Source organism: Musca autumnalis, unplaced genomic scaffold, assembly GCF_047663935.1.
Source record: "Musca autumnalis isolate F117 unplaced genomic scaffold, ASM4766393v1 scaffold_1, whole genome shotgun sequence".
Lineage (NCBI taxonomy): Eukaryota > Metazoa > Arthropoda > Insecta > Diptera > Muscidae > Musca > Musca autumnalis.
The window spans coordinates 212,433,313-212,456,820 of NW_027411644.1; the positions used below are offsets into that span (position 1 = coordinate 212,433,313).

The following is a 23,508-nucleotide window of genomic DNA, read 5'->3' on the forward strand; positions in this document are numbered from 1 at the left end:
GAAGACCAGTTGGTCTTCCCATAGAAGACCAGTTGGTCTTCCCATAGAAGACCAGTTGGTCTTCCCATAGAAGACCAGTGGGTCTTCCCATAGAAGACCAGTTGGTCTTCCCATAGAAGACCAGTTAGTCTTCCCATAGAAGACCAGTTGGTCTTCCCATAGAAGACCAGTTGGTCTTCCCATAGAAGACCAGTTGGTCTTCCCATAGAAGACCAGTTGGTCTTCCCATAGAAGACCAGTTGGTCTTCCCATAGAAGACCAGTTGGTCTTCCCATAGAAGACCAGTTGGTCTTCCCATAGAAGACCAGTTGGTCTTCCCATAGAAGACCAGTTGGTCTTCCCATAGAAGACCAGTTGGTTTTCCCATAGAAGACCAGTTGGTCTTCCCATAGAAAATAAGTTGGTCTTCCCATTGAAGATCAGTTGGTCTTCCCGTAGAGGACCAGCTGGTCTTCCCATAGAAGACCATTTGGTTTTTCCATAGAAGATCAATTGGTCTTCCCATAGAAGACCAGTCTTCTCATAGAAGGTCTTCCCATAGGAGACCAGTTGGTGTTCTCATAAAAAGCTGGTGGTCTGCAAGTTAATCTTCCCATAGAAGACCAGTTGCTCTTCCCATAGAAGACCAAAAAAAGGGTTGGTCTTCCCATAGAAGACCAGTTGGTCTTCCCATAGAAGACCAGGTGTTCTTCCCATAGAAGACCAGTTGGTCTTCCTATAGAGGACCAGTTTGTCTTCCCATAGAAGACCAGTTGGTCTTTCCATAGAAGATCAGTTGATCTTCCCATAGAATACCAGCTGGTCTTCTCATAGAAAATAAGTTGGTCTTCCCATAGAAGACCAGTTGGTCTTCCCATTGAAGATCAGTTGGTCTTCCCGTAGAGGAACAACTGGCCTTCCCGTAGAAGACCAATTGGTTCTTCCATAGAAGATTAATTGGTCTTCTCATAGAAGACCAGTCTTCTCATAGAAGACCAGTCTTCTCATAGAAGACCAGTCTTCTCATAGAAGACCAGTTGGTCTTCCCATAGAAGACCAGTCTTCTCATAGAAGGTCTTCCCATAGAAGACCACTTGGTGTTCTCATAAAAAGCTGGTGGTCTACAAGTTAATCTTCCCATAGAAGACCAGTTAATCTTCCCATAGAAGACCAGTTGCTCTTCCCATAAAAGACCAGCTGGTCTTCTCATAGAAAATAAGTTGGTCTTCCCATAGAAGACCAGTTGGTCTTCCCATAGAAGACCAGGTGTTCTTCCCATAGAAGACCAGGTGTTCTTCCCATAGAAGACCAGTTGGTCTTCCCATAAAAGACCAGTTTGTCTTCCCATAGAAGACCAGTTGGTCTTCCCATAGAAGATGAGTTGATCTTCCCATAGAATACCAGCTGGTCTTCTCATAGAAAATAAGTTGGTCTTCCCGTAGAAGACCAGTTGATCTTCCCATAGAAGACCAGTTGGTCTTCCCGTAGAAGACCAGGTGGTCTTCCCATAGGAGACCAGTTGGTCTTCCCATAGAAGATCAGTTGGTTTTCCCATAGAAGACCAGTTGGTCTTCCCATAAAAGACCGGTTGGTGTTCCAGTACAAGACCAGTTTGTCTTCCAGTAGAAGACCAGTTTGTCTTCCAATAGAAGACCAGTGGGTCTTCCAATAGAAGACCAGACCATTTGGTCTTTTCATAGAAGGACATGTGGACTTCCCAAAGAAGAACAGTTGGTTGTCATATAAAAGACAAGTTGGTTGTCCCATAGAAAAAAGTTAGTCTTCCAGTAGAAGTCCTTTTGATGTTCCCGCAAAAGACCAGTTGTTCTTTCCACAGAAGACCAGTTGGTAAATAGCAGTTTCGTTTCCCACAAAAGAGCAGTTGATTTTTTCCCACAGCAGACCATTTCGTCTTTTCATAAAAGAGCAGTTTGTCTTCTCACAAAAGGCAGTTGATGTCATAAAGACATCTAAGTTGTCATAATTTTATATACCTTTTTCCAAAAAAAAAAAAAAAAAAAAATCTCTGAAACTACAACTCGAAAGAGAACCATTTTATATCCTTGTTAATTTCTTGTTGCATTGTGATATCATTCACTTGTTTTTCTTTTCTTAATTAATTTATATTAAAAAGCTACAAAAAGTCTCCGGTATTGAGTTATTCTCCAAATTACAGGGTGCCATGTAATTTACACTACAACATTTTAGTCTTTATTTTTTGTTCTCTTCTTTTTGTGTGTGTGTTTCCTTTTTTGTTTGTATTTTTACCAATAACAAAAATCAATATCATTTGTTTTTCTTTAATTTTCTACCAATTCCAATTTGATTTTGCAAATAAATTACACAAAAATTGCATGTCTGTCCAAAAATTTGTGATACTTCAAGTGTCCTTTGTTATTATTTCGTATTGGAAGGGGCGCGGGGTCCTGGGGGCAGGGTTTCTATTTGTCTTTTAAAGGGAATCCATTGTTCTTCTTTAGCGATTAGTTGTGTATTTATAAATGTGTTTTTCATCTTTTGTTTGCTAAAAATTGTGCTTCTTTTTCATATTTCTCTTTCTGGATTCTCTGTTTTGTTTTCATTACTAAATCTGCATATTTGTTTATTGTTTTTTTTTTAGTTAATAATTTTTTTATTTAATATATGTTTTTTATTATTGTTTTTTAATTTGACGATATGCGTTTTTATGTAATTTTATTGGAAAATGCTATTGACCATTGTGAGGATTATTGCCACGGCCAGCAATGTTAGCTGCTGCATCTTCATTTCGTAAATAGCAGAGGAAGCTGATGTTGAGCTGTTGTTTTCACATTCGGAACCTGCAAGAAAAAAAATAATTGTACAGTTTTGTTATTCTCTTTGGGGGTAATGATGATGAATTGTATTTGTTTTTTTTTGATATGATTTTAAATAAATTAACTTAAAATTATATTTCTTGAAATATATAAATTATTCTCACACAAATACATATGTACGTATATGTGTTGTATATTGGTTAGGAAATAAAAAGGCAGAAGCATTTCAAAATAAGCACAAATGTTTGCTATATTTGTTGACGAATCAACAAGCTAATATATAGTTTAGAATACGCTGGACGTTAGAAAATGAAGAATTATGAATATTTCGCTCATCTACATGACATAGCTGAAAAATGTATTGATTTTGCTGAAAACGTATTTCAAGTTAAATAGGAAATTTCGGCCTACCAATTTTAAAAAAACATATTAAACCAAACATAAAATAACTACATACCAGATCCTTTGCATGGAAATAACCAGACATCAGTGCTAAATTTTTATGCAAGATCCAGCATTGAAGTTTGAAGTTTTTGAGTGGTTCGTAAACCCCACAAAACTTATGTATTTATTTTTGTCAAACTTCCAAATGAGCTGTTACACGTCGGGTTCTGAAGATATCAATATGAAATTTTTACACAATATGAAGTATAATGTGCAGAAAAATGGAAATATTTAACTTGAAAAAATATTTTTTGAGTCATGACACTCCGTCAGTAAATGAACGATATGAATATTGTTCGTTTTTCACTAAATAACTCTTGAATTTATTTTTATAACCTCCACCATAGTATGAAGGGTATATTAAGTTTGTAAAGTATAAAGTATATATATTCTGATCATGATACAATTCTAAGACGATCTAGCCATGTCCGTCTGTTGTAATCACTCTAGCGTTCGCAATAATTGAGCTAGAGCGCTAAATTTTTGCACCCGAGCGTCTTTTTTCCATCGGCAGGTCAAGTTCGAAGATGGACTATATCGGAACACTTTTTGGTATAGCCCCCATAAAACGGTACCTCCCGATTATCGGTATTTTGAGGATATTAGCTAAAATTTTTGACCGAACTACCTGTAATTTGACAGTAGAGGTTCCTAATAATAACAAAATATCTCCACCAAAAACTGTTAACATAGTTCCAAGTTTTTGTAGAGCCCCTATATAACGGTACCTCCCGATTTTCGGTATTTTGTGGATTTTAACTACATTTTTTTTTACCGAACTATCGGTAATTTCAGATTTGGGTTCCCAGAGGTCACAAAGTATATCCACCAAAAACCGTCAACATAGGTCCATGTTTTGGTGTAGCCCCCATATAGCGGTGCTCCCGATTTTCGGTATTTTGAGAATTTTAGCCAAAATTGTTGACCGAACTACCTGTGATTTGACAGTTGGGGTTCCTAGTAATCACAAAACATCTCCACCAAAAACTGTCAACATAGGTCCATGTTTAGGTATAGCCCCCATATAACGGTACCTCCCGATTTTCGGTATTTTGTGGATTTTAACTACATTTTTACCGAACTACCTGTAATTTCGCGTTTGGGGTTTCCAGTGGTCACAAAATATCTCCAATGAAAATCGTCAACATAGGTCCATGTTTAGGTATAGCTTCCTACATAACTGTACCTCCCAATTTTCACTTTGATATAGCCGGATATAAAATTCCATACCGATTGAATACATTTTTTATGCTATTTTTACCTTAGTCACAAAATAACAATAAAGTAATAAATAAAATTGTGGACAGGAAAGAATATAATTATTCCGTTTTAGTTCAGAATATTTTATGGTGGAGGGTATAAAAAGTTCGGCCCGGACGAACTTAACGCTTTTTTACTTGTTTAGCATTAACTGGTAATAAAATCAATTGAATAGTCAAATAATGTTCTTTTTAGACCATTGATTATAATACTGGAAAAATGTTGCTGACTAATGTTATTTTATGAAATACATATTTTTTTTTTGAAATAATAATCGTTGAAATGGCATTATGCGCATCTAATTTTCCTATAGAGTAAATGAATTCCTTTAAATTTATACATATTTTGTGAAATTCAGAAAAATGCCCACAATTTACTCAAAGTGCATTTACGTTTTATGTGCATTCGATTTAAGTGATCACCACTAAAAACTTCATTGTTTTATGCGATTTCAATACGATCTCCTGATTCGCTTTAGTTTTTTTTAATATATGTTTCTGCAATTTTAAAAAGGCATATCGTTATTTATTTAATTATGTAGAAACACGAGTTTAAATAGGCGAAATTAAAAAAAAAATCTCATTTTTTAATTTACGCTGGTTTCCAAAATAGCGACAAAATTCAAAAAACCCATACTCCTGTTATCAAAATGTCCGTATCCCTTTAAGATAGATGTAGTGTGTATTATCTTGTAAGCTGTGTATTACGATTTAAAACTAGTAACTGGAAAACCGCTGAGAAGAAAAACAAACAAAAATACATTCAAAGATTCTACAAGATTTGATTATGACTACACAGCAAATGACAAGAGAGGCAATCACAAACAACGAAGTTGAAAATGCAATTATATCCTTTAAGCTGATAGCCTTTGTTGCTAGCGCTTTGTAATCATAATTTTATTATAATTTGTTATCCAAGAACGAAAAGCTACGGGTCCTGATGAAATGCCTGCCGACATACTGGAAATGATAAAAGATAACAACACTGATCTGTTGACAAAACCCAAAATACCGCATCCTACAAGCAATTCTACAAACCTATATAGACGGAAAACGTAGCAGAAGAAGAAAGGAAAGAAAACATATCTTTTAGGGGGATTCTAAAATTATCAGCCACTCTGGCTTTTATACCTACCAAATTACTTAGGACTTACTGAACCAAAATAATTGAAAATTAATTGTACATTTTATTACTGTCGACAAGCTTTTTATGTCTTCTTTGTTTAACATTTGACATCATTAAAACAAAAAAATGCAAAATATTATAAAAATGGGATAACTCTGATATTTACCATCAATGCCAACATATTTGGTATTAATTTAAAACTCAGATAGCCAAGTTTCATTATGAAGCTTTCATCTTGGAATATGCCAAACAAAAGCAGAGTTAATCGCCATGGAAATAAAATTATACAAATTGAAAATTGGAAACATGAGAAACCTTTTTCTAGCATTTTAGCAATTTTGCAACGCAATTAAGATAAATTTAAAGCTCAGAATGTATTCATTAATATAGAAATGTCAAAAATGTAACTAAAATTCCCAAAATACCGAAAATAGGGAGGTAACGTTATGTGGTCCGATAAAGCCCATCTTCGAACTTGACCTGCCTATGGAAAAAAGACACTCGGGTGCAAAAAATATAGCGCTCTAGCTCAATTTTTGTGACCGCTATAGTGATTACTACAGACGAACTGACATGGCAGATTGTTTTGGAATTTTATCCTGATCAAGAATATATATACTTTATATGGTCGCAAATGATTAGTTCGATGTGTTACAAACAGAAAAACAAACTTAATATACCCTCCATACCATGGTGGAGGGTATAAAAAGAATAAGTGGGATGCACACCTACCTATTTTGCGTTATATTTAATGTGATATTTTTTCTTCACTTGACGATTTCCTTTTTGAATATCCCTAATATAATTTTCTCCACAAAAGTTGTTTGCCCATTTCAACCCCTGAATATTTTCTGACCATCACCAAACTAAATTCGGCTTCCTCGTCTCTGGGACCCCCATTTAACCACCAAAATTTCGTGACGATCCGATCAAAATTGCGACCTGTAGCGTGATTACACAAAAATGGAAAAACTGGATGTATTACCGACTATTGCGATATCTCCGTTGTTTGACTACCTACTTTAACCCACTTTGCATCAATGTAAAGGCGATATTTTCTTCTCCCATTGACGGGCTTTCTTTTTGGAATACTTCTACTAGCACCAGTAGTGCAATTCTCTAACTCATTTTTTGAGTTACCGACAATTGTCGGTAAATATAAAATGCTTATAATTTCGGTAATAACCGATGTTTTTCGGTAAGTTAGCGACGAATAAAAAGCAGTCGTAAAGTTCTACCGATAGCAGAGTGTTGTCAACTTTTATTTGAACTTTTCATTCATAATTTTGCGTTTAATTTTACCGAATTTTGTCGGACTACAGATACATTCACATAAGAATAAAACGTTGAATTTTCTCCACATACATTTCTTACCCATTCCAACCCATGAGTATTAGCCAACCTAGTTTGCGTCATTGTAGAGCTGGGATTTTCTACTTTCTTTCCATGGCTTTGCTTTTGGAAGTTCCCCAAAGCTGTGATATTCGTCATTATAATTAATATCCCAAAAATGAAAAATTGCGATATCTCCGTTTTTGATCACCTACGTCAACCTACTTTGCATATATGTGAAAGTGATATTCTCATCTTTCACAGACATGCATTGCTTTTAAAATACCTCTATTAGAATTGGAGGTATTCGCATAAGCATAAAACCTTAACTTTTCGCACAAGTACCAACCCCCAAAATTTCGTAACGATCCGAACAAAATTGAGACCAGTAGCGTGATTACAAGGTTAAGGTAAACCGACGGCCGGACACACATAGCCAGATCGACTCAGCTTGTCGAGGCATTCATTTTGGTATATATAAGTACAGATCTACGACCAGTATTTCGGTGTGTTGACCAATACTAATTTACATAATCACGAAAACTGCACAAAAGCCCACTGTACAAGCTTTTTAAAATGTTTAATTAGACGGCTGTTAAAAAAACAAAAAGTACAAAAAAATGTTTTTTCTATTTGGACCAAAATTAAAGAACTCATGTATTTATTTGTATGTATTTAGTTTAGATTTTTCAAAGATAGATATCCCTGTTACCATTAGCCAAAAAGTCTGAAATGTACTCAAATGTTTTTCTGAGGAACAGCATCAAAACAGCAAAAAATAAAGGAAATCAAAAACTACTTTTCTTCAAAGTGTCCGATTTCACCAAGAATTCGCCATATTAAAATATGTGTCTGCGACCTTTATTTCGATGAGTTAAAAACTTTTGAGCCAGAGCTAGCTTTTAGTAATCTGTGAGGATAATATTAGGATGAGTTATCGCTAATTAATACCCCAGCCATTGGGCTAAAGAGTTTATATACACTTTGATTCCACCAAAAATGTGCCTCGTCATAGAAATGGGTTACGACCCAAGTATGTTTGAACGAAATCTGTTTCAGGCAATTTGCAGTCCATCTGGTGCGCACGATAACTCTTGAACAATGCAGCCGATCGGGTCCTTATTTTACATTCATAATATTTTGTCCAACATTTTTCGCTAATAAGGTGGGCCCGATAACTCTTGAAGGGAGTAACCGAATTGGTCATAACTTTGCATATGGTAATATTACTTTCAGGCATAGATCGTGTTCGAATATGGACTATATCAGTTCACTCCTTCGGATATCTCCCACACAAAATTCGGCAAAAGTAAAGCTTAAGATCTCCTCTCGGATCGTTTTCAACATACTGCTCTTGCGGCCGCCTTTACGATTACATTTTTCTTATTATTTTTTTTTTGGCAAGTCCATACTTCCTGAGATAATGGTCTAAAAGTTCTAAGGAACCCTGACTGCACCAACTGACATGCCAAATCCGCAAGATAACTCTCGGAGGGAATTTTTGATTGGTCCAAACTTTGCACATCTTACTATTTCATCTAGTCATTAGGGATAGGTAAGTCGACTTTCGGTTAATCGACTTTTTGCAGTCAAAAACCTAAAAATCGTAGTCGAATTTTTTCTGGAGGGAAAATCGCATAATCGATTATCTTGTGATCGATTTTCGAGTTTGCCCATAGATTGTGGACATGGCGGTTACAGTTTCAAAAAAAAAAAAAAAAAAAATCGAAAATCGACGAATGGTCGATTATAATCGATTTTCTGTGGTTATGAAAAAGTCGAACGTCGAGTTTTAAGACAACTGAAATAATCGCAAGACCGAAAAATCGAAAAGTGGAAAAATCGATTATTGCTTTGCATTACCTATCCCTGTATTAGGTCATGTATTAGGTTGGAATATGGTCTATATCGGTCACGTCTTTCGGGTACTTCCCACACAAAGTTTAGGATAAGTGCAGTTTAACAGTTCATCTCGGATCGTTTTTAAATATTTTCGAAAATGTTCTTCTTACGGGTCCTGTTGGGACGGCGAATTACTTCCTGAGAAATTGGCCCAAAAACTAAAAAAACCTTTTATTCGTCAGAAGTATTATGTTTGCTTCATTTCTTTAGCTTCGAGGCTGAGGGTATATCTCTGTCGGCACAGCTGACTGATACTTTTTTACTTATTAAATACCTCTGACATTTAACCACTTACACAAACATTACTGAAATAAAGATGAGTATTTCTACTTTAATCAAGTGGTTTTTATTTAGGAAAACTCCTAAGAGAAGCGGAGAGGGTCGCTATAGAACATTTCCCACGAAAGTCTTTTTAACGATTTCGTTACCCAGTTATTTTATTCAAAATCCGGATACCGATAGTGAGCATTGAACTCACAAATCTAGGTTTTGTAGTCGTACACATACGATCTATGCACAATTCATTACTTAGTAACGGGTAAAGCAAGCAGTTTTTTCTTGTAAAATTTTCAATAAATTACTTATAATTTGTTAGCCTACTGGTAATGCAGAGGTAAGTTAGTATGCATCATTTTGTAACTGGTGTTTTGGCGCATGACACTCCCGATTTTTTGCTAGGATGATGCTACTCCAAAGTTTTTGTGCATATATTTCTTATCCATAGAGGGCCCAAAAAAGCCAATCTACAGAAACGTGACTAAAACCTTCGTTGACCTACGTCAGCAATTCGTGTTTAGTAGACTTCTGGTTCATACGAGGGATGCACGAAAACTACCTTTTGCAAAGTTTGGCAGTTTTAATCCTAAACTTACTCGGGACAGTTTGTCGTACGACCATGTTATGTGTTGTTTACAGTGAATTGAAAAAATCACTTTGCAAAAAAAATGGAATTTACTTGTGAACATTTTCGTTCAAGAATTTTTCACAATTTTCGACGTGGAAAAATTGGACAATCCCTCAAAATAAGGTCCTATGAATTGGTTCAAAGAAATTGTGCATAAAATCGATCGCGGTGCTTCAAACGACGTTTATAAGATCGTACAGACGAATCTAGGACCTATGCTTAGGGGCCTGAAACAAAACAGGAATCGGTATGGGTCTTCGAAAGCGAACCAATTCAAACGAAAGTTGTTCATGTAAGAAGCAACAAGTTGCCTGTTTCTTCAGAAAAACTGACCGTGTGGCGACTATACGGCTTGAGAAATATAGGACGGTTAATTCTGAGTGTTACACTACAATTTGTTTGCTTGAAGTCTCCTGAGAAATTCGAAAAACGAAAAAGAGAAGACAAATCATTCTGCATCATGATCATGTGGGCTCTCACACACAGTGATGCCAGATTTGCCGATTTATCGGCATTTTGACGATTTTTAGACCAAAAAAGCAGAAATTCCGATTTGACGATTTTTACCCCTAAAACGCCGATTTTTAGTTATGTCAACTTTTTCACATAAAATTTGCGTTTTGTGTGAATATTGTGATTGGTAGCACTGATGTCTGAAAGACAACCGAATTTAATAAAGCCACTGGGTTTTAAATGTCAATTTTATTGTGTATACGTCAAAAAAATCCTCATAAAGAAGATTAACCCGAAAAAAGCCTATAATATAAACAGGCTATTAATTAACCTCTTAAACCTATATTTGTATTAGTTTTATTTAAAGGGTCACTCACACCTAGTCGTGGAGATCAAAAAACACATTTTTTTAAGATTTTTTCGAAGAAAAGTACCAGACTTTTATAACAGATATTTTTCATGAGGAAAGGCAAATTTTAATCTACCTTCGGCAATTTTTTGTTGGATAATATTGCATAGTTTTGTGGCAAATGGCCATCTACTAGACACTGTTTTTAAAAAACCGTCTGCCGTGTCCCTTCTATCTAGAAATCGACTGGACGGATCATCACATATTTCTATTGGCTTATTAACAATTTAATAATCTTGTCTTTAGATGAGAGGGAACTTGTTATACCCTGCACCACGAGTTATATTGAAGTAAAATGGAACAATTAATTTCTTTTCGTTTATAAAAAAGACTAATTACCAAATTACAGCAAATTTCCTCCATCTATACCGACAAATGCCTGCGGAAAGTTTTTAGACTCCAAGAAGACTAATTACCCAATTTCCGATATTTCGGTAAGATAATGTGGCTAAAACCTAAAAAATACCAAAAATTAAGCATACCTCTTCTATGGGGAGGAATACTCTAAATAAAACACAGTCATTTCGGTGCGATATTGACGTCACAATCTTTAGAATTACGAAAATCGGGAGGTACCGTTCTATGGGGGCTATATAAAGGCAAGGACCTATACCGACAAATTTCATATGGAAAGTTTTTTACCCGAAATGAAGACTTAAACAACAAATTTCAACCAATTCGGTGGAATATTGAGGCAACAACCTTCAAATTACCGAAATTCGGGAAGTACCGTTCTATGGGTCTACATAAAAGCGTGGACCGATACCCACAATTTCATATGGGAAGTTTTATATCCCAGAGGATGACTAAACACCAAATTTCAGCCAGTTCGGAGGAATATTGAGGCCACAGCCTTCATAATACCGAAAATCGAGAAGTACCGTTCAATGGGGGCTATATGAAGGCGTGAACCTATACCGACAAAATTAGAGGGGAAAGTTGAATACCCCCAACGAACACTAAATATCAAATTTTAGCCATTTCGGAGGAATATTGAGGCCACAACCTTCAAAATACCGAAAATCGGGAGGTACTGTTCTATGGGGGCTAAATGAAGGCGTGGACCTATACCAACAAAATTCTGGGCGAAAGTTTTATACTCCAAATGAAGACTAAGTACCAAATTTCAGTCATTTCTGTGTGATAATGAAGCTAAAACCTTAAAAATACCAAAAATCGCGGTGTACCGTGGACCGATAGAGCCAATTTGCCATACCAAACATCCTAGGAGTAATAGAAACTTGTATACAAAATTACAAAGCTCTATCTTAAAAATTGCGAGGTGAATCTTGATTTCAACAGACGGATGGACGGACAGACGGACATGGTTATATCGACTTAGAATTTTACCCTGATTAAGAATATATATACTTTATAGGGTGTCCGGTGAATATTTCGATGTGTTACAAGCGAAATGACAAATTTAATTATACCCTCCATATTATGGTGGAGGGTATAAAAATGGTGGACTTTTAAAATTCAAATTTTGTTAAAAATTGGGTAGTTTTTTGGCCAAAAAAACTTTCAAAATTAAAAAAAATATATTTTTTAATGAAAAGTTCTATGTACTTAATAACATGGTATCATTGTGGCACAGACATCCCAGAAGCATCAAAAGAGGGTTGGGGCGGTGTTGTACTCAATAAGCCCACAAAAATATATGATGATCGGTACAGTCCATCTCGACCCATAGTGAACACCGTTTTTTTTATTTTTCAAAAACAGTGTTTCGTAGTTGGTCATTTGTCACAAAACTGTTTTGATTTATGAAGTGATAATTAACATTTTATTTTATATAATAATAATTTGAACTGAAATACCATTTCCGATTTTTTAATGATTTAAATTTTCGATTTTCGACCAAACTTATCTGGCATCACTGCATCGATTCAATCCCCAGCCCTGACTGGGGATCCAATGACTTCATTTGATTCCAGCACATCAAGAGAAAAAGGCGTGGTCAACGATTTTTGTTGCCTGAAGACGCTGTAAAAGCGTTCAAAAACCATGTTTTGGAGGTGTCTCAATCGGAGTGGAAAAACTGCTTCGCCAATAGGTTTGAGCGCACGAAAAAGTGTATAAATCATGCTGGAGACTACTTAAGAATCAATAAAACCATTTGTGATGGTAGATATTCGCGTTTTCATTGTTAGGCCAGATAGTTATCGTTCAGCCCTCGTAGAGAACTCGAAATGCAAAATTTCATCTAATTAGGATTACAAATTTGCTATATCTTAAAATACGTTAAATCCAATGTTAACGTTGGAGCTAAAACAATACGTGAAGCGATACGATCAATGTTGGAACTTAATTATCGTGTGTTCGTTATCGTGTGCTCATACCAGCCAGACAGTTCTAAATCGTACCCAAATTGTCTGAAACAGATTTGGTCTTAACAGCTCTGAAGGGGAACCGACAAGAACAGTCTACATGAATCTTTCGACCAAATTAATCAGCTTATTTCCCTTGGTACCAGATTTTTTTTTCAATTTCAAATTTTCAAACGATTTTATGAAATTGGTTAAAGCATTTGTGTTAAAAAAATAGTTGGAGATAAAAGAGAATTTAATCTCAACGATTTTTAAAATATTCATATTTTTCATATTCATATTTTTCATACTGTTAAATATTATGGATAAGTGAGTGGATTATATAATTTGTTAAAAATAGATAAAATATAAATTGCTCCACTAAATCTTACTTCAATACTAAATAAGCCTTGATAATAGCAATTTAATAAAACAATTAATTTAAAAAAAAACCACAATTGTTGCTGTTGTCTGTATGCATTAGCAGTGTTATAGCTACAAGAATTTCTTTATAACCAAAATAAATACGTCGAAAAAAAGTAATGATATATAACTAAAGATCAAATACAAAAGAGATTTGGCAAATTAATAATGAATACCTTTTAAAGAATAAAACACAAATTATGAATAAAACAAAACACGACACTGAGGTGGCGAATTTGATGCACATTGATGTGACGTAAATTTCTGCTTACTTACCTCTTTATTGATTAAATATATATCAAATAAATTTTGGTTAACATACAGTACTTATAGATATGCTAATTTAAAACGGTTTTTGACAACAACAAAAAAGTAGCGCAATTAATTTTGTTACGGACAATTGGTGTCGTTTTCTCTTTAAAATTAATTTCAATTTAATTGAATTTCAATTCAATACGTAATGTTTTCTGCTTATTATTATTATTTTTTTCGTATTAATGCACATCGAATAGAACACAATGATAAATAATAAAGTAAAAGGCAAAATTTAATTTAATAAAATTAATAGGGCAACACTCACACAGATGCACGCTGACGACACACAATAACGCTAACATAAAAAGCCCCGCCTTATGGTTAAAAGCATGGCCTGTTTAAGTAATAGGTACAATGTCCTTTCACATTTTATTTGAGTATTTTTTATAAACAAATAAAATTATATAAATTATTTATAAATAAATGGACTTGATTGTCAAGAAGTGGATAACATGGAAAGTGCCAGACACATATTTTACCCAAGAACCATTATCAACTGCAAATTGTATTTATTTTTATTTAAAATTTATTTTTTTGTTAATGCATTGCCGTTTTTTGTTTGATCGTACTAACTGGACAATACCCTTTAAATCATTTGAATGTTAGAATATCATAGAAAAATATATTGTTTGACCAAATGACACATATCGGCGACAAGTTTCTTAAAACAAAAAAAAAATAAATAACAAACAATATCAAATTTATTTATTTTTGGAATTACAGGTTCATAAAATACAGACACGTGCCCAGTAGAGCCGCTAACACGATCTTTTCTTATTTTCAACTCGAAATATGAATTGTGGATATCATTTGGGGAGTGTTATTTGTTTTAGTATTACTGTATTCGATTGTATCATTATGACGCTATTTTGGCACATGTATGCATAAATTAAAATCGGGGAATAGAAAGGGAAACATAATCAAGCTAAAAGCTTGCAATACATACATACATCCATAGTCCCGAAAATAATAATAATATCACAATAGTAACACTCCCTAAAAAACAAACAAAACACTGGCGAAAAGAATCATCAGCATAAAGATAGAAATGTTAATTAGTCATATTAAGACGTTAAAACAGTTTTTTGCGCATTTTGTTTGTTTTGAAACGACGTCGGAAAGTCTGGTATAGCTCACATTTAAATCACAAAACTGTAGCAAAATATGATCGAAAGGCAATGATTAATGAAAAGTTTTGTCAATAGAAATGAATAAATTTGTATCATTTATAGGAAAAGAAAATTCAAATTGAAGTCCACTAGGTGCTTCATCTTATTTGACTTTTAAATCATTTAATAAAATGAACGGCCACACAGGTCGAAATCCATAAATCATTGCCTTATAGGAAGTGTGACAAAATTATTCTAAACAAGTAGAAACAACTTTAAATTTGGCTGGTTCAAACCAGGCTATCTTTTGTCTCAACTTCGACTTCGGATTCGATTCCAAAGTTAAATATACTGTACAACCCAAAAATCGGTCAGATTATGAAAGAGGACCGAAAAATATGTGACACGTATATCGTGATTTTGAAAGTTTACGTCTGGAGGTGACCTAAATAGGGGGTCCAATAGTTCGCTTTGTGACCTGTTTTTGAAATATTTGGAGTAAGATTCCTCGTAATCCTTGCATTTTAGGTATATAGTGTCTTTGGCAATATTACTGAGAATGCTCTGCGGAATATTTTTGTGAAATATGCTAACCCTCTAACGCTTCGGTAAAGGAATGTTTTTGGTCGCTTTTTTAATAAAGTTTTTTAAATCTTCTTTAAGGGTGGGTCTCGGCGTTTTCATATATCCCACAAAAATGTCCGCCATAAGATTTTACTATAGGTCTCAGAATACACCAAAACTGAAAAATCTAATCTAAGGGTTGAAAATAAAAAAAAATTAAAACTCATTTTAGGGTTAAAGATGCACTTTTTCCGAATTGGCTTTAAAAAGAAAGTGCCAAAGACGAAAATATTCTACATTAAATATTAATATAAGTTACCGAAGACACGAATCTGTATATATAATATTTACTAGTTAAATATCGGAATGAAAACCCGAAATTTTTTGTAGAATTTTTTTTGCTTGCAATTATTTTTCACTTTTTTTGAGTTGACGCAAGAAAGTAACATGAAACTTTATGCTAGACATATGGTATTACAGAATGAAATATACGTCAAATTCCACTATAAATTTCAAAATAAACTATATATGTAGAGGTAACGAATTTTAAGAAAATTACAGCAATAACTGAGGTATAAAAACACGAATTTTTCGGGAATACGAAACCTAGAATCAATGCAAAAATCCAACAACGTCTATTGGAAACTATGTTTTCTTCGAATAAAATTAAGATTTTCGAAATTTTCGAAAGCACGTCCGCCTTGCACTAAGAAGGTCTGCGGTTCAATCCCTGACCAAAAGATCAACAGTTTTTGGCGGTGGCAAATCCCATCAGAATAATGTTCGTTTACATTTACTGAATATTTCAGCCATGAAAAACATCTCTAAAAGTGGTCTCGTAAAACACGCCTTCGGCGATAAAAAGTGGGTGCCATATCATTGAACCAATATGAATCGGCGTGAACTCATTTATGTATGTACATATATGTATTTATACCCTCCACCATAATATTGAGGGTATAACTAATTTGTCATTCCGTTTGTAACACATCGAAATATTCATCGGAGATCCTATAAAGTATATATTCTTGATCAGGGTAAAATTCAAAGTCGGTATAACCATGTCCGTCCGTCCGTCTGTTGAAATCAAGATACAGCTCGCAATTTTTTAGATAGAGCTTTGTAATTTGGTATAGAAATTTCTATTATTTCTAGGGTGTTTGGTATTGCAAATAGGCTATATCGGTCCACGTTTTGATATAGAACGGTACCACCCGATATTCGGTATTTTGAAGGTTTCAGCCTCATTATCACACCGAAATAGCTGAAATTTGGTGCTTAGTCTTCGTCGATGGTGTAAAACTTTCCCGCCGAAATTTGTCGGTCTTCATATAACCCCCATAGAGCTGTACCTTCCGATTTTCGGTATTTTGGAGGTTGTGGCCACAATAATACACAGAAATGGCAAAAATATGGTACTTATTGTTCGTCAGTGGTATGAAACTTTCCCGCCGAAATTTGTCGGTATAGGTCTACGTCTTCATATAGCCCCCATAGAACGGTACCTCCCGATTTTCGGTATTTTGAAGGTTGTGGCCTCAATATTCCTCTGAAATGGCTGAAATTTGGTATTTGGTCTTCATTTGGGGTACTAAACGTTCCATATGAAATTTGTCGGTATAGGTCCACGCCTTCATATAGCCCCCGTAGAACGGTACCTCCCGATTTTCAGTATTTTGAAGGTTGTGGCCTCAATATTCCTCATAAATTTTTCGGTATTTTGAAGGTTTTGGCCCCAAATTCCACCGAAATATTCCTCATAAATGGCTGAAATTTGGTACTTTGTCTTCGTCGATGGTATAAAACTTTCCAGTCAAAATTTGGGGTATAAAACTTTCCCCCAGAAATTTGTCGGTACACGTCCACACCTTAATATAGCCCCTATAGAAGGTATCTCCTGATTACCTTTATTTTGAAGGTTGTGGCCTCAATATTGGCTGAAATTTGGTATTTAGTCTTCATTTGTGGTATAAAACTTTCCCGCAGAAATTTGTCGGTACAAGTCCACGCCTTAGTATAGCCCCTATAGAAAGATACCTGCCGATTTCCGGTATTTTGACGGTTGTGGCCTCAATATTCCACCGAAACGGCTCAAATTTGATATTTAGACTTCATTTGGGGTATAAAACTTTACCCCAGAAATGTTTTGGTAAAAGTCCATACCTTAATATAGCCGCATACATCGATACATCCCGATTTTCAGTATTTTTAATTTTGTGGACACAATAACGAAATGGCTGAAATTTAGTATTTAGTCTACGTTGGAGGTAAAGACTTTTGCTACTGAAATTCGTGGATATAGCTCCACGGCAAACGGCACCTCCCGATTTTGTGACGTCAATATCCCTCCGATAGACTGACATTTGTTATTTAGTCTTCCATGGGGTAATAAAATATTCCAGAAGAGAATAATCAGTATAGGTCCACGTCTTCCTAAATCCTCCATAGAAGCGTACCTCTTGATTTTCTCTATTTTGTTTTAGCCATCTAACCGAAATATCGGAAATTTGATAGTTAGGCTTCTTTTTAGTATAAAAACATTCCGCTAGAAATTCGTAGGTATAGACACGGTGCGCCTTAACTAATTTTAAATGGAAGGCTCCTACACCTGGGAAGTTTTTGCAGATTCTGAAACTACAATGCTCATAGATGAGAAATATCAACAAACAAAAAAATCGCCGGAGGGATTTTCAAATAAATCGCGATTTAAGTTGTCATTTTTAGGGGTTCTTTAGGTTTCCACGATTTTGCTTGGAAACCGCGAGTCCTATGTAAATAGGCCTAACGAAAGTGTTGTAGCTGTAAAAATTCTCCACAAGAATGACCTCTATGATATTTTCGTAGGTTTTACCGTTTCTGAGATATAGAAGTTCAAATTGAGACAATGCACTAACTGTATCGCCTCCTTATAGAACAATGTCGTTACTGCAATTTGCCAAATAAAACTTATATATCTTGAAAATGGTACAATCTAGGAAAAAATTAATAATCCAATCTAGTAGAGAATTTGCATAGCTTCAACATTTTCTTTAGTCCCATTTTGATATGACTTGCGGTTTCCAAGCAAAATCTTGAAGACTTAAGATAAAAACCTAAAAATTTAAACTGAACCTCTATATCACAAAAATGGTAAAACCTACGAAAAAACCTAATGGTCAGTCTTGTAGAGAATTTTCACAGCTACAACTTTTTCTTTAGGCTTATTTCGATACGACATGCGGTTTCCAAGCAAAATCGTGAAAACCAAAAAAAAACGCTAAAATTATGAACTTTGATCGCGATTTATTTAAAAATCCCTCCGGCGATTTTTTCTGTTTTTATATTTTTCTTATTTATGAACATTGCTGTTTCAGAATCCGCGAAATCTTCCCATGTGTAAGCGGTTTTCATCAAAAGTTAGGTAAGGCGCACTGAGCATGATATTTTTTTATAAGGAGGCGATACAGTCAATGCATTGTCTCAATTTGAACTTCTATATCTCAAACATGGTAAGACCTACGAAAATATCATAAAGGTCAATCTTGTGGAGAATGTTTACAGCTACAGCATTTTCTGTAGGCCCATTTACATAGGACTCGCGGTTTCCAAGCAAAATCGTGAAAACCTAAAGAATCCTTAAAATGTGAACTTAAATCGCGATTTATTTGAAAATCCCTTCGGCGATTTTTTTGTTTCTTGATATTTCTCATCTATGAGCATTGTAGTTTCAGAATCTGCAAAAACTTCCCAGGTGTAAGCACCTTCCATTTAAATTTGGTTAAGGCACACCGTGTAGATCGACCTCTGGTAAATATTTCCGTCTTCAGTCTTCAACTAAACTTTTGTCAGGCACATATCCTTGTACATACCTGCGATATATATATATATATATATATATATATATATATATATATATATATATATATATATATATATATATATATATACTAGCAAATACCCGCTACTTCGTATGCGGACAGGGCATAAAATATATATGAACTCTGTTCTGTTGTATTAAAATCTATTTTAAATACCAACATTTAATCGATTTAATTCCATAAAAACATATCTGCCGTATCGCACCCCTACACATCTACCATATTTTTTATTTCGGATTTCCAAAACTACGACCTCATATCACAGACATACACCAACAGCGACTCATATTGCAAATTTCAGACTTGACTTCTGGTTTTACTCCTTCACTTACACAGCATTCCCTCCCAATACGAATTTCCAAACACTAAACCTTCTCTCACCCCTTCACAACAACAATAACGCACGTTCACAATTCAAGGTTCTAGCTTCGGCGGTTTCGCCAAGAACCCGAATAGGTTCGTAAAATTTTCGAAATATATCCCCATATAACGGTACCCCACGACTTTGTGTTTTTTAAAAATAGAACAAATCTATACTGTCCAATTTTCTTTACATTTGGACCTTGAATACTCAGAGGATATAAAAGCTTTATTTAAAAAATGTCTAGTTCAATCCACTTTTATTAGAAGAGGTATTTTGAAGACTTAGAGCATTTTGAAGATTTTATGCACATTTTCCAACCGAACTCCGAACTTTATCTCCAAGTTCAGAGTGATCTTCATAACAAATATTTTTCCATTTCGTATTTTTTGTCCAAATTATATAATCCAAGCTTTGTTCCTACACCCAACACCAAATTTAGTACCATTTAGTACTTTTCGTTCACCTATAGTAGGTATTTCTCACTTTAACCGTTTACACAATACCAAAATGGTTTTGGTACCAACATGTTACCAAACTTTTCGTACACATAATTAAAGGTTTCAAAGCTTACTTCCTTATACTCAACATATATCCCGACCGCAATTCACTTTTCCAGCTTTATATGTTCCGTTGAAAGCAATTGTATTACTATTTAGTACTTTTTGTATAAATAAGTGCGAATTTTCAAAACTTCATCCCAACCACCACTCTAAACAACAATTGCTAATCTAATACCGAATTTCAAATTTAAAAATTCCACCCCTTTACAAAATCACAAATTGTATAAAATTCTGTACCATATAGCAAATACCAAAAGGTACCAAATTTTGTACCATTTGCCACTTATCGTACACGGCTTTCCAAAAACTACTTGCATAACTCACTTCTTACATTCACCTAAATCCAAATTATAGCCAATCTACTTTCATTTAGCACTTTTTCATAAGTACGAATTTCAAAAGTAACCGCAATCCTACACTCCAACAGTAATCTGTTCGCGCAAATACAAATTGTATCGAATTTAGTACCATTTAGTACTGCTTCGTGCACATTAGTATGATTTTCTAAAGTTACCTCCATATCTCAATTCTAATTCTAACAGTAATCTTAATTCCAAGTTTCACTCACTACCATTTAGGACTTTTCGACCTTTGGTACACCTTTCTTACTCTTTATCAGTGACCCTTATTCCAAATTTCAGCACTATTCGTTAATTCAAATCCAAATTGTATTATATTTAGTAGTTTTCGTACACTTTTAGTTCGAATTTCTTAAAACCTGTCTTTGTTACTCTCCATCAGTGACCCCTCATTCCAAATTTCAGGATTCCAGCTCTATCCGTTCACCCGAATCCAAATTGTACTAAATTTAGTACCATTTAGTACTTTTGTTAATCTCCATCAGTGACCCCTCATTCCAAATTTCAGGATTCCAGCTCAATCCGCTCACCCAAATCCAAATTGTACTAAATTTAGTACTTTTCGTGCACTTACAGTTCGAATTTCCAAAAACTTTTCTTTGTTGCTCTCCACCAGTGAATCTCATTCCAAATTTCAGGATTCCAGCTCTATCCGTTCACCCGAATCCAAATTGTACTAAATTTAGTACCATTTAGTACTTTTGTTAATCTCCATCAGTGACCCCTCATTCCAAATTTCAGGATTCCAGCTCAATCCGTTCACTTAAATCCAAATTGTACTAAATTTAGTACCATTTAGTACTTTTCGTACGCTAATAGGTCGACTTTCCAAAAACCTGTCATTGTTACCTTTCATCAGTGACCTACATTCCAAATTTCAGTATTCCAGCTCTATCCGTTCACCCAAATCCAAATTTTACTAAATTTAGTACTTTTCGTGCACTCACAGTTCGAATTTCCAAAAACTTTTCTTTGTTACTCTCCACCAGTGACCCTCATTCCAAATTTTAGGATTCCAGCTCAATCCGTTCAATCAAATCCAAATTGTACTAAATTTAGTACCATTTAGTACTTTTCGTACCCTAATAGGTAGACTTTACAAAAACCTTTGATTGTTACTTTTCATCAGTGACCTTCATTCCAAATTTCAGTATTCCAGCTCTATCCGTTCACCCAAATCCAAATTGTACTAAATTTAGTACCATTTAGTACTTTTCGTACCCTTATAGTTCGAATTTCCAAAAACCTTTCAACGTTATTCTTCATCATCGACTCTCATTTCAAATTTCAGGATTCCATCTCTATCCGTTTACCGAAATCCAAATTGTACTAAATTTGGTACTATTTAGTACTTTTCGTACCCTTATAGTTCTAATTTCCAAAAACCTTTCATCGTTATTCTTCATCAGCGACTCTCATTTCAAATTTCAGGAATCCACCTCTATCCATTCACCCAAATCCAAATTGTACTAAATTTAGTACTTTTCGTGCACATACAGTTCGAATTTCCAAAAACTTTTCTTTGTTGCTCTCCACCAGTGACCCTCATTCAAAATTTCAGGATTCCAGCTCTATCCGTTCACCCGAATCCAAATTGTACTAAATTTAGTACCATTTAGTACTTTTGTTAATCTCCATCAGTGAACCCTCATTCTAAATTTCAGGATTCCAGCTCAATCCGTTCACTTAAATCCAAATTGTACTAAATTTATTACCATTTAGTACTTTTCGTACCCTTATAGTTCGAATTTCCAAAAACCTTTCATCGCTTCTCTCCATCAGTGACCCTCATTCCAAATTTCAAGATTCTAGCTCTATCCGTTCACCTAAATCCAAATAGTACTAAATTGAGTACCATTTTGTACTTTTCGTACACTAATAGATAGAATTTCCAAAAACCTTTCTTTGTTACTCTCCATTAGTAACTCCATTTCAAATTTCAGGATTCCAGCTCTATCCGTTCACTCGAATCCAAATTGTACTAAATTTAGTACCATTTAGTACTTTTGTTAATCTCCATCAGTGAACCCTCATTCCAAATTTCAGGATTCCAGCTCAATCCGTTCACTTAAATCCAAATTGTACTAAATTTAGTACCATTTAGTACTTTTCGTACACTAATAGGTCGACTTTCCAAAAACCTTTCATTGTTACCTTTCATCAGTGACCTACATTCCAAATTTCAGTATTCCAGCTCTATCCGTTCACCCAAATCCAAATTTTACTAAATTTAGTACTTTTCGTGCACTCACAGTTCGAATTTCCAAAAACTTTTCTTTGTTACTCTCCACCAGTGACCCTCATTCCAAATTTTAGGATTCCAGCTCAATCCGTTCAATCAAATCCAAATTGTACTAAATTTAGTACCATTTAGTACTTTTCGTACCCTTATAGTTCGAATTTCCAAAAACCTTTCAACGTTATTCTTCATCAGCGACTCTCATTTCAAATTTCAGGATTCCATCTCTATCCGTTTACCGAAATCCAAATTGTACTAAATTTGGTACTATTTAGTACTTTTCGTACCCTTATAGTTCTAGTTTCCAAAAACTTTTCATCGTTATTCTTCATCAGCGACTCTCATTTTAAATTTTAGGATTCCACCTCTATCCATTCACCCAAATCCAAATTGTACTAAATTTAGTACTTTTCGTGCACATACAGTTCGAATTTCCAAAAACTTTTCTTTGTTGCTCTCCACCAGTGACCCTCATTCAAAATTTCAGGATTCCAGCTCTATCCGTTCACCCGAATCCAAATTGTACTAAATTTAGTACCATTTAGTACTTTTGTTAATCTCCATCAGTGAACCCTCATTCTAAATTTCAGGATTCCAGCTCAATCCGTTCACTTAAATCCAAATTGTACTAAATTTAGTACCATTTAGTACTTTTGTTAATCTCCATCAGTGGTCATCATTCAAAATTTCAGGATTCCAGCTCAATCCGTTCACCGAAATCCAAATTGTACTAAATTTAGTACCATTTAGTACTTTTCGTACCCTTATAGTTCGAATTTCCAAAAACCTTTCATCGCTTCTCTCCA

The 23,508-nt window shown here is 34.7% G+C and overlaps 1 protein-coding gene across 4 annotated transcripts in view; it reads right to left on the reverse strand.

Moving 5' to 3' along the window:
• Ace (Acetylcholine esterase) overlaps positions 1 to 23,508 on the reverse strand; it is a 540,867-nt gene that overhangs the window by 59,852 nt on the left and 457,507 nt on the right. For 3 of the 4 annotated variants that reach the window (XM_073960046.1, XM_073960047.1, XM_073960048.1), the window contains one exon: positions 2,495 to 2,798. The exons of the other annotated variant lie outside the window; for it this stretch is intronic. In XM_073960046.1, the coding sequence (XP_073816147.1) occupies positions 2,674 to 2,798 (125 nt within the window). In that variant the 3' untranslated portion in view covers positions 2,495 to 2,673. Of the gene's footprint in view, positions 1 to 2,494; positions 2,799 to 23,508 lie in introns of those variants that run through there. 4 annotated transcript variants of the gene reach the window in all.